The following is a 12,983-nucleotide window of genomic DNA, read 5'->3' as shown; positions in this document are numbered from 1 at the left end:
TTATCGGAACGCGTCTTTAGTGCCGCAGGTGGTGTACTAACAGACCGTCGCATGCGACTATCCTCCGATAACGTTGACCGGCTTACTTTACTGAAAATGAACAAGGCCTGGATCTCGCCGGAATTTGCCAGTCCTCTTCCAGATTAAATAATTGGTTGGCAACAGTATCCAGGTCTCCTGTTGTGTTCATGTTTCTACCACCTGAACTGTAATCCCTGGGCTCCAACACCACCAGTTGCTGCTCATAAGTGCCATCTGCACAGAAAAACACTAGCTCCTGTGTTATTGGGGTTCAGTAACGTCAGCTGCTCCCCTGCTGTGTGTCCGGCAATGTCTCCTGCTCTCTCCACATTCACACTACTACTGATTTCAAACTTGCTCCAATTAGGCCTCTGGCTCCACTCTGTCTCTAGTATTTACCCTGGGCTCCAACACTGCCAGTTGCTGCTCAGAAGTGCCGTCTGCACAGTCAACACTTGCTCCTGTGCTATTGGGGTTCAGTAACGTCAGCTGATCCCCTGCTGTGTGCCCGGCAACACTACTTCAGATATTAAACTTACTCCAATTAGACCTCAGCCTACGCCCTGATTGACCCTGGGCTCCAACACCGCCAGTTGCTGCTCAGAAGTGCCATCTGCACAGAGAAAAACACTAGCTCCTGTGTTAGTGGGGTTCAGTAACGCCAGCTGCTCCCCTGCTGTTTGTCCGGCAATGTCTCCTGCTCCCTCCACATTCACACTACATCAGATATTAAACTTGCTCCAATTAGGCCTCAGCCTACACCCTGATTGACCCTGGGCTTTAACACTGCCAGTTGCTGCTCAGAAGTGCCGTCTGCACAGAGAAAAACACTAGCTCCTGTGTTAGTGGGGTTCAGTAACGTCATCTGCTCCCCTGCTATGTGTCCGGCAATGTCTCCTGCTCTGTCCACATTCACACTACCACTGATTTTAAACTTGCTCCAATTAGGCCTCTGCCTCCACTCTGTTTGTACTATTGACCCTGGGCTCCAACACCGCCAGTTGCTGCTCAGAAGTGCCCTCTGCACAGTCAACATATGCTCCAGTGTTATTGGGGTTCAGTAATGTCAGCTGATCCCCATCTGTGTGTCTGGCAATTTCTCCCGCTCTGTCCACACTCACACAACTACAGATTTTAAACTTGCTCCAATTAGGCCTCTGCCTCCACTCTGTTTGTACTATTGACCCTGGGCTCCAACACTGCCAGTTGTTGCTCAGTAGTGCCGTCTGCACAGTCAACATATGCTCCAGTGTTATTGGGGTTCAGTAATGTCAGCTGATCCCCAGCTGTGTGTCCGGCATTTTCTCCTGCTCTGTCCACACACACACAACTACAGATTTTAAACTTGCTCCAATTAGGCCTCTGTCTCCACTCTGTTTGTAGCATTTACCCTGGGTTCCAGCACCGCCAGCTGGTTCCTGGCAGTGGTTTTGGCATGGGTACTCCCTTCTGCCCAGCCTGGTTCCAGCACGCCAGCTGTTTCCGGGTAGTGTCAACGTCACTTTGCCTCCAAAACTTTGTCCTGTCGTGTTGCAGTCGGGTTAGCCGACTCTATGGTGCCTGCAGTTTAGGTGCTTCCTATGTGGGCTGCGGGATCTGGCAATAAAGGCTGGTTCCGTAGTGCCAATAGGACAAGCACCCCCTGTTGGACTGTGGGTTTCGGTAACTGCGGCCGGCTCGTGGCCTTGCATCTTTGTTTTTCATGGGTACCTTCTGCTACCCATCCGGGTTCCAGTACCGTCAGCTGGTTCTCGGCAGTGCCTTTGGCTTAGGTGCCTCCTTCTCGGTATCCGAGTTCCAGCAACGTCTGCTGGTCCTTGGTAGTGATTTCTAGCACAGGTACCTCCTGCTTAGTAACCGGGTACCAGTACCATCAGCTGGTCCTCGGTAGTGCAATTGGCTCTTGTTCCTTCTGCTACCCCTCCGGGTTCCAGCACCGTCAGCTGGTCCTCGGTAGTTCCTCAGCCTTCTTGTACCTTCTGCTACATTTCCAAGTTCAAGCTTTTTGAAATGGTTTTTGGTAATTACTCTGGATTTCCCTGACGACGACTCTGAAGACGACGACCCTGAAGATCACCCCGAAGAAGACGACGACCCCGAAGACGATGACCCTGAAGACCACCCCGAAGAAGACGGCAACCCTCAAAGACGATGACCCTGAAGAAGATGACCCTGAAGAAGATGACCAAGAGGACAAAGAACATGAAGACAACCACCAAAATACAGAACAAGAGACAGAAGACCAAGAAGCAGAAGAACAAAAAGCAGAAGAACATTAAGCATAAGACTAAAAATCAAAGCAAAAAATATTATCTAAATTATAAGCAGAAGAAGACTAAGCAGTGTATGGGGGTGAGTCTGTTCCTCCTCGTGGTGCCCCTGGAAAATGCCTGCTGCTGCAGGCCAAACTGAACGCGGACAAATCCTGTTGTAAATCTTTTGTGACAGGCAGAACGGAAGGTGTAATCTTTAAACTTTTATAGATAACAACTACTGGAATGTCTGTCACAAATAAGAATTTGATGAAGAAGAATAGGAAGAAGAAGAAGTAGAATATGAAGAAGAATAATAGTTGAATAAGAAGAATATGAAGAATGTAAAAAAAAGAATAATAGGAAGAAAGTGAAGAAGATGAATAAGGTGAAGAAGAAGTTGATGAAAAAGATGCTGCTGCTGAGGATCATGAAGGAGAAAGTGTGGGAGAAGTAAAAAAGAAGGTGAAGAGCATGGAAGTAGTGAAACATACATATGTGACAAAATATAAAAAAGGTTAACATAGTCAATATCTTTGTAACTCCGAACGTCTTAAAAAAAGAAAAAAATTATTCCTGCTATTCCATTTGATTGGGCTAAACCTCTATGCCTTTAATGTCTCCTCCACCTCCCCCAATACATTCTACATTATTCTTAGTTGTTTTCCTTCATATAGAGTTAACCTACAAGGAAAGAAAGGGTTTATTTTAATTCCGATATTTCTGTCCCATTGACTTGCATTGGTTTCCGGTATCGGAATCGGCGATATCCGATACTTTTTGGGTATCGGTCCGATCCAATCCGATCCGATATTTCCCGATATCGGAAGGTATCGCTCAACACTACTGAGGACACGTTCTGAGAGAACACTGGCTGCCGGGCATGATAAAACCTCCAAGGCATGAGAGACACACTCAGACCACTCATCCATTTTCGAAAACCAAAATGTGAAAGGGTGTAAAATATCAGTATTTCTATAATAAAAAAATATATAGATTAATTCTCTCATACAGAATAGTTAACAGGCTCTGCTTACTTTAGAGAAGTGACTGACTTATTCTGAGTGCCTTGGCTCACACAGCTGTTTCTCTTGTCAAATGTATAGGTCAAAATAGTCAAAGCTGTCAAAATGTGACTATTTAGAGATAATGAATGGTTCTAAAGATCTCAGACTTTAGGCTTAAATATCTCAGACTAAGGTAATGCATAAATAACTGTATGCATATTGTTTAAAATAACTAGGGTTCACTTAATATGGAAGAAGTTATGAACATAGTGGCAAGCCACCATATGTGGTTGTAGTTTATAGGTCAGAATAGTATATAAAGCCGGCCTAACTCTTGTTCAGGAGATCTCATATCCCTTGAGACTCTCGAACACCCGGACAACACAGCTGCTCAAGACTATATGTAAGAACAATGCTCGTTTTCTCTTCAAATAATTATTGCATGTCATGAACTTACTTTTCTTCATTTTTGTAATCACTTTTTGAATGAACAATTAAAAACAAGATTTATTTTATCCTCAACATTGCTTTTACTTTTTGATTCTCAACCGTGCAAGAAGATATATATATATATTTTTCTACATTTTGGCGAGCCTGAGCCAGCCTGATCTTTTGTGCTAATTTTGGTTGGCATTCCTTCCTCGATTGTACAAGGGGGGAGCACGAACTCTGCTAAAAACCACCTGTTGTACAAGCCTCCTCAGGAATTACACTATTTCACGGCACAAGGATCACACTGAACCTGGAGACGACGGGTGAGGATCGTAAAGAGCTGCATGCGTCTCATCCAGACGGAGATCTGAGGATTGCATAAGGACACAGAGGACCATCCATTGACGGGAAAGACTCTCAATAGGTGAGAAAAAAAAATATAATGGATTTTATACATGATTATGCTAAGAAAAGTAACATAGATTTCAAGTTTGTTCATAATCATACGGATGCCCAATTATGGTCTAGTTTGTATAATCAATGTGTGGCAGAAAATGTTAAAATTGACAAAAGGTTTTTCTCAGTAAGAAAATTACAAAGGAAACTTCAGAATGTTATGCAGCTAGTTCATGTGTATAATAGCTTAGTCTTTGAGAAAACTGAACCTAACACCTATAAAACATGCATTGTCACACAAGACATTAATCACACTGACACACCAGGTGACACACAAGAGTCTGACGGGGATTACTTTGATTGTCCAAATTGTTTGATTTTGTCAGAGCATATAGAACAATTGGAAGATCAAATAGATACCAGGACAGAGTTATTGTCTAAATTACGACAAGATATAAAAAGGGTTTCTGCTAACACAAGATCAACAGGTAAACAGGAGGAGAGTGCTGCGTCATCATTTGTACCAAATATGCAAGATCCAGATGCTTCAGTAGAGGAATTAGAGGCAGTAGAATTACAACGGAAAAAATTACATGACAGAGCAGCACGCATTAATCTGAAAATACACGATCAGCTAATGAAAATTGTAAAAGACATTCCAAATTACAATGATAAGATGGATGCCTTTTATAATGCGGACACTTTTGAATCAAACACAGACAAATACAATCTGAATGATGAGCAAAAGAATAAAATATTCAAAGTTTGGTTACCTTCACATATGGGAAAAAGATTACAGACCACACCCAGATTAAATGATGAGAATGAAATGACACATAGTACAAAAGAAGACAGACTTAGACAATTAGTATTGTTTACAACTGGAGAAGACATGCCTACAGTTGATATTTTAGGGAGTTTACAAACAAATATTTCTGAAGACCCATTCTCTTTTTTGGTAAAGTTTGAACAGGCCTATAGGATGGTAATGGATCTCGGGCCTCACGAAGAGCCAGCATCCATGATCAAATTTTTTGTAAAGAAGTTCAAGTACTTAGATCCTGCCTCAGTGCAATTGGCTAACACTCAGCCATCATTGCAAGAAGCAACAGTTTTTATTGACAGAATAAGGAGATCCATGAAACAAAATCAGGTCAAGGCTAAAATAGCGGTAGTTCATGAGAAGGAAGACAGTCAACTGAAACCTAGAGCCACAGTATTCTCCAAGAGCAGGGATCACATTGAGCATAGAGGTAAAAATACTACACAAAGGAACAATGTCCATTGTTATTTTTGTGGTATACCTGGACACTTGAAGTGGCAGTGCAGGAAATTTTTGAGAGCAGAATCAGAGATAGGTACACAAGGAACAGGTAAGCTTGGAAGGGAAAACGGACTCATGCCAAAATCATACACCACACCTTCCGCACCTGCATTACAATCTTCTGCACCTACTCATACTGCCAACAGACAAACACAGTCACCATATGCACCATTAATCAGACAGATCAGAGAAATGACAGTGAAGGAAACAGAGTCAAGGGATAGAATTCCAAGGTCTTTTAAAAAGGACACAGGTCTTCTCCCATCTCCTTCATCTTTCTGACAATCACAGACTATTCCTGTACCACATCCATTGGAATTTGTGACTCGAGTTACATTGGATGACTGTGGAAGACCATTTATCAAAGTAAGTTTAGCAGGCCAGAATGTTGTATTTCTTATTGACACAGGAGCTCAGTTAAGTGTTACAAACCTTGATTTGAAGCTAAACCCAGATTCACCAGTTTGTACAATTGTCGGTTTCAGTGGAAAAGGTGGAACTAAAGCAACCTTAGTTCCCAATGTGATTTTGGAAATACCTAGTTCTTTCAAAACAGAAATTGATATCTGGTATTGTCGTGATTCTGAAAATATACTTGGCACAGATTTTATGCAGAAATTCGGATGGGTAGTTGACCTAGGAAATCAAGTGATCTGGAAAGATTCCAATGGTTGTAAACCGGTAGTCATTGATCCTAATGATTATAGCCATGTTGGAAGTATTTGCTTGAATGATGTGGTGTCATCTGACCATTTGTGGCCTGACACTAATGATGACGAGGTATTGACAGAAATTGTACAGCTTTTTCCTTCTCTTTGGGCTCAGTTCAGGAATGAGGTTGGAACAATGAAGGACGTTATCGTGAATGTGGAGGGGCGTGATCCCCCGCCACAGCGTCAGTATAAATTGCCTCCAGAATCAATTGATTCTATGTCAAAGATCATACAGGAATTGTTAGATCAAGGTGTTATCCGAAAGGCTAATTCTGTAAGTAACAATCCTTTGTGGTGTGTTTTGAAATCTGATGGTTCTTATCGAATGATATTGGATTTACGGATGTTCAATAAGCATACACCCAATGTCGCACCAATTGTGGCAGATACTCATGACATGATGGCAAGGTTAAATGCAAAGGCCAAATACTTCTCTGTACTGGACATTAGCAATGGTTTTTTCAGTATACCTCTTGAAAAGAGTTGTCAGTATAAGTTTGCATTTACTTTCTTGGACGAGCAATATCTGTTTTGCAGGTTACCTCAAGGAGCACATTTGTCACCTAGTGTTTTTCATCAGGCATTGGCAAAGGTATTATCCAGATTTTCGAGGCCTGATTGCATTCTGCAATATGTGGATGATATTTTATTGTCTACAGAGGATAAAGAGACACATGTTTCTCTTCTGACAGAATTGTTTGAGTTGCTGCATGATGCAGGGTTGAAATTGAACACCAAAAAGGTCAAATTAATGCAGACTAAGGTCAGATTTTTAGGGGTGCTGTTGAGTCCAGGAAAAAGGCAGCCACTGCAGGAAAGAATTGAGGCAATTGCTTCCCTACCAATTCCGACATCACACAAGGCATTGAGACATTTTTTAGGTCTTATGAATTATTCAAGGGATTTCATTGAGAATTTTGCAGATAAGGCCAGACCTTTATATGATCTTTTGAAAGGTGAAAACAGTGATTACTTTGGTCCTTGGTGTGATGAACAGCAAACCTCATTTGAACAATTGAAAATGAATTTACAAAATGCACCTGCTTTGTCCACAGTAGATCCTTCAGCTCCATTTGCTTTGCAAGTGCATACATCAGGGACATCTGTTTCTGCTGTATTACTGCAATTACAGGGAGAAGAGTGGAGAATTTTGGGCTATTTTTCAAAACTTCTCTCACCTGTTGAAAAAGGTTTTGAGACCTGTGCAAGACACTTGGTAGGTGTGTACTTTGCAGTCAAAGCAACCGAACATATTGTCGGGTTCAACAAAATCATTTTGCAAACTCCTCACTCTACACTAAAACTTCTCTTTGAGAATAATATCCCAGGTGTGTCACATCAGAGATTTGCTCATTGGTTATTGTCATTGTCTCCCAAACAAATTGAGGTAGATTACAAGGCCAAATATGTTCTTCCTCAGCTGATGCAATATGAAGGACAAACTCATGATTGTTTACAGTCTTTTCAGGATCCAAGTCCATCACTTTTCAGACGGAAAGCAGAGGTAACAGACGAACCAATTTTTGTAGATGGTTCCAGATTCTATTCAGATGGGCACTATTATTCAGGATATGCCATTTTTTATCCCAACAGAGGACAGGTTGTGAAGCACAAATTACCGAGTCATTTTTCAGCTCAAAGAGCAGAGCTAGAAGCAGTAAAAATGGTACTACAGCTGAATGAAGCAGATGATCAGTGTCCCATTACAATCTACAGTGATAGCTCTTATGTTGTAAGATCACTGACAGATTACTTGTCAGTTTGGGAAAAAAGAGGCTATGTAGATTCATCTAATAAGACTCTTGTTCACAGTGACACACTGAAGACAATTTTCAGGATAGCATCAAAAAACCCTAATGGTTTTGCTATTGTCAAGGTTCCGGCCCATAAAAAATCTGATGATGAATTATCTGTTGGAAATGCAACCGCAGATATGCTAGCCAAAGAGGCAGCCCTGACAGGAGAAGAGGTGTTTGAACCTGAACCTCTCGAGGTTTCAGCAGTTCAAAGAACAGACACGCATATCCCTTCTTTTGCGGAAGAACAAGAAAAAGACTCATCTCTTGTTGCTTCCCGGGTTGATCCAAAACCTCCCTTTGTTTGTGAAAACGGGGTTTTGTGTCATGACTTAAACGGGGAGTTGCGTCCTGTTGTCCCAAGACATCTACAGGTTGAGTTCACAAAATACAATCATGAAAGTTTGGGTCATTTGGGCCAACAAAAATTGTTAGGCATTCTCAGAGAGAAATTTTACTGGGAAAAGATGGAAGAGACAGTGCAAAGTGTTGTTCAATCATGTCTCATTTGTGCCCAAATTAATCCAAGACCAAAAGGACAGAAACCGCCACTACTCCGAATCGCACCTGCAGATGGTCCATGGTCTACGTTACAAATCGACTACATTGGACCGTTACCATCAGGTAAAAATGGTCTCAGGTATGCATTGGTTGTAGTAGATGTTTTTTCTAAGTGGGTTGAAATTTTACCTGTCAGGAAAGATGATGCTTTGTCTACAGCTAGAGCATTAGTTAATCATGTCTTTTGTACTTGGGGGATCCCAAGAATGGTCACCTCTGATCGAGGAAGTCACTTTACAGGAAAAATCATGCAAGCCGTTTGTGCTATTCTAGGGGTACGACAGCAGTTTCATGTACCCTACCATCCACAGTCTGCTGGTATTGTGGAAAGGATGAATAGAACAATAAAATCCAGAATTGCCAAGATGTTATTGGACAAAGGCAATACTTGGGTTGATGCAGTACCTTTTGTACTGTTGAGTGTAAGAGGAACAACCTCTGCCACAACTCAGTTTACTCCTTTTGAACTGATGACAGGAAGAAAAATGCCATTGATTTTTCCTCATGAACCATTTTTGTCTACACCACAAAAAGATGCTGTTGCAAGGTCCAAATGGTTGCAATTGTTGCAGGAAAATTTGAAAACGATTCTTCCACATGCTGCATCAAGAATGCAGAGAATGGAGCCACCATATGTATCCAAATTCAAGAAAGGGGCTCTAGTGATGATTAAAACTTTCAGGAAGAATGGACCTTGGGAAAGTAATTGGGAAGGTCCCTTTGAAATTATCGAAACCATGGGACAAGTGATGATTCTTGTGCAACGAGCATCTAAGGTGGTTAAAAATACCCGCAGACAACAAAAATTGTGGGTACATGTTGATCAATGCAAACTGTATATTGCAAAATAATGATACTGCATTTCTTTTAGGAAGAAATGGATTCCAATAAGAACTGGAATACGAAACTCCACGTCCTTGATGGAAGGGATTCAACACCAATCCTTCAGGAGAAAAAGAAATTTCCCAGGAAAAGCTACTATCTGATGGGAATCACATTTCTGCTGTTTTGTACTGTTTCAACTGTGATCTACGCTGAAGATATTTCACACCATGGAACAAATACTAGTGAAGTGAAGGAACTTTTCAAAGGAACTTTACATCCAAGGAAACCAAGAGGAACGAATCTACAAAGCTTAATAGATGAGGACATACCGGACGATTCAGTAGATATTACTGGAAACATTTGCATGGGTTTTGGTGCAAAATGCTGTATTGAGCTACACTTCATACATGACACTGACATAATATTACACGCAGCCACAGGACCTAAGACGAAGTTCACACAGTTACAAGGAGATTATATACACAATAATAAGACAGGCACATGGGAATGTAGTCCTACAGATGTGTTATTCTGGAATATAGAGATAAGAGGTAAAGAGAAAGCTGTGTGGTCAGGCGACATTACAAATGATATGATCGCAAAAGGGAAAGTTGAAACATCCAAAACAGATGCTTTGTTAAAGACACAACTTTTTGGGAAAGTTTTAGATCCTTCATTTCTTTCTATTACAGAAGGAGACGAGGATTGGGTAAAAACATGGAATTTTCAGATAACCAGAGAACCAGTACAAGTACAGGTATCTGTAGTTTTTACAGTTTCAAATACTATAGCTCCAGAAGTAAGGGTTACACCACAAGCAATATATAGTCAAGAAAATATGTCTCCTTTATTACTAAAATGCAGCACGAGGTTAGAGCTACCTTCAGAATCTTTGTTAATATGGACCAAAGATAAATCATTTTTGGGAAGTTTTTCAAATGGTCCAACAAATGTTATACACAGAGGTCAATCCGGTAACGTGAGATGGTTAAATAAGGATTTTATTTTTTCTGTAGATAATCCATCTCCTAAGGATTCTGGACTTTACCAATGTTGCATTTTAATGAAATATAACTACAAACAATGTAGAGATGTAAAGGTAAATATATGGTCAGCAGTAGATAATGTATGCACACAGACAAGATTTCAACCATCTACTCCTTTTCAGATCAATCAGTTCCAAACTAAACCTCTGTTACGAGATGGAGTGTTTCTGACCATGGTATGGACCTTTAACATGTCTAACTGGAAAATCTCTTCTAGATATCCCCAGTGTCAACCACATCTCACTAACATGGAGATGGGAATAGAACAATGGTTTGGGAAAAGAACTTCAACACAGGTTAGGAGTAAGAGGGGAGTGTTAGAAGGTATTTTGGGGGGATTAGGAACAGTAGGAAGTTTAATTAACACTATGGACATTCATACACTTAAATCAGATCTGGAAAATATTGGGTATATTGGAGGAAAAGGGGTAAAGATTCAGAAAAGCTTGAATCAAGTCCTTGAAAAGATGGTTTTGAACACTGCTACTGTATTGGGATCTTCTGTATCACATCTTCAAGATGCTACTTTAGCTTTAATGGAAAGTGAACAGGAATCTCAAGTGGCCAAAATATGTCTAGAAATTCAGATTGAATATTCCACCAATCTGAAAATGATTGCACAAGCCTTACAAAGTGGAATTACCCCTTTAGGGCTAATAAGAAATTTGCCCATAGAATATAACTTTGCGTTAAACCATACAGATTTGTGGGTAAATAAGTGGTTAGGATGTGAACAGAACATTTGTGTAGGAACATCACTGATTCCAGTGTCAGGAAGAGAAGAAACCCTGGTTCCTATAGGTGTTCTGGGAATTCCTGTCAGCCCTACACAATTGTTATATTATCAATTACAGTACACAGATTTTGCATTTGATGGTATCAACACTGAACAATTAGACATTTCGTCATGCTTAAATTTTGTTTCCAAGGTAATGTGTCTACCTGGACAGGATAAAGTCATTTATCATTCATGTTTCCATAATCATACTTCTTGTCATGCCAGAGTTGAGAATGTCCACACGATACATAACTTGGTGACACCAGTAAGCGCTAACAAAACTTGTTTCCAAGTCATGTCAGGAAAAGAAGCAGTTTCTGCATTCTTCTCATCTTGTGTACATGTCGAAAATCTGACAATGGGTTTATATTGTATTGAGGGAAATGTTAAAACTCTCACAAAGAAGGAAGGAAGTATTAATATTACGTCAATAAGCTCAAGACGTCTGAAAATCCTTCCGATCCAGTTCAATTTGTCACAAGTCAATAAATTTCCTTGGGATTTGTGGACAAATGAAATAAAAAAAGACAAGGGTTTATTAAATCTGCTGACAAAACAATTAAAAGAAGCTGAAATTGTATTTAGACATGAACAAGGTAATCTAAATGATATTGAACATGAATGGACGAGTATGTCAGGGTCATCTTGGTGGAGAAATTTAGGAAAATCTGTAACTAGTTGGTCACAGTCTTCAGCGAAAATGGCAGCAGGAAATGTATTGTCTAATCCGATTGTTATTTTATTTATCATAGTTTTGCTGTGTATAATATATCAAATAATTATTATGTGTAAAATTAGGAGAATTTATAAGAATATAAAGATAGAAATGAAAAAGGAAGATGATATTTTAAGAGAGATGTTAAAACGAAAAAATATAACTCTCTGATCTGATTTTTTGTTTTTACAATAGGTTTGAAAATTCAGATGACATTCAGGGCAGATGGTGATACAAGGTTTTCAGAATAAAGAATGAATGTGATACGAATGGTGAGAGAATGAGTTAGGATTGATTATGATATGTCTCAAATCATAATCAGGGGGGACTGTAAAATATCAGTATTTCTATAATAAAAAATATATAGATTAATTCTCTCATACAGAATAGTTAACAGGCTCTGCTTACTTTAGAGAAGTGACTGACTTATTCTGAGTGCCTTGGCTCACACAGCTGTTTCTCTTGTCAAATGTATAGGTCAAAATAGTCAAAGCTGTCAAAATGTGACTATTTAGAGATAATGAATGGTTCTAAAGACCTCAGACTTTAGGCTTAAATATCTCAGACTAAGGTAATGCATAAATAACTGTATGTATATTGTTTAAAATAACTAGGGTTCACTTAATATGGAAGAAGTTATGAACATAGTGGCAAGCCACCATATGTGGTTGTAGTTTATAGGTCAGAATAGTATATAAAGCCGGCCTAACTCTTGTTCAGGAGATCTCATATCCCTTGAGACTCTCGAACACCCGGACAACACAGCTGCTCAAGACTATATGTAAGAACAATGCTCGTTTTCTCTTCAAATAATTATTGCATGTCATGAACTTACTTTTCTTCATTTTTGTAATCACTTTTTGAATGAACAATTAAAAACAAGATTTATTTTATCCTCAACATTGCTTTTACTTTTTGATTCTCAACCGTGCAAGAAGATATATATATATATTTTTCTACAAAGGGTCCAAACCCTTCGCGATGGTATGGCTATTAAGTTCTAGATACTCCTGCACCATCCTCTCCATTTGTTAACCATGTGTCAGACTTGGACTTTGTTGTGCTTGTGCACAAGCTAATCTAAAAAATGTGTCAAAGGACTCACAGAAATTGCTTC

General features: G+C 39.8%; 1 protein-coding gene across 1 annotated transcript; it reads left to right on the top strand.

The window, feature by feature from the left end:
• Positions 1 to 3,264: 3,264 nt before the first annotated feature.
• Positions 3,265 to 12,766, top strand: LOC141056777 (uncharacterized). Its single transcript, XM_073553240.1, has 2 exons — positions 3,265 to 4,136; positions 9,374 to 12,766. The coding sequence occupies exon 2, from the start codon at positions 9,380 to 9,382 to the stop codon at positions 12,035 to 12,037; it is 2,658 nt and encodes an 885-aa protein (XP_073409341.1). The 5' UTR covers positions 3,265 to 4,136; positions 9,374 to 9,379; the 3' UTR covers positions 12,038 to 12,766.
• The last annotated feature ends 217 nt before the right edge of the window (positions 12,767 to 12,983 follow it).

This window comes from Dendrobates tinctorius, unplaced genomic scaffold, assembly GCF_039654945.1.
Source record: "Dendrobates tinctorius isolate UK_male_01 unplaced genomic scaffold, ASM3965494v1 ptg000199l, whole genome shotgun sequence".
NCBI classification, from domain to species: Eukaryota; Metazoa; Chordata; class Amphibia; order Anura; family Dendrobatidae; genus Dendrobates; species Dendrobates tinctorius.
The sequence above is the reverse complement of the archived record's forward strand: the minus strand, read 5'-3'. Positions and strand labels throughout refer to the sequence as shown.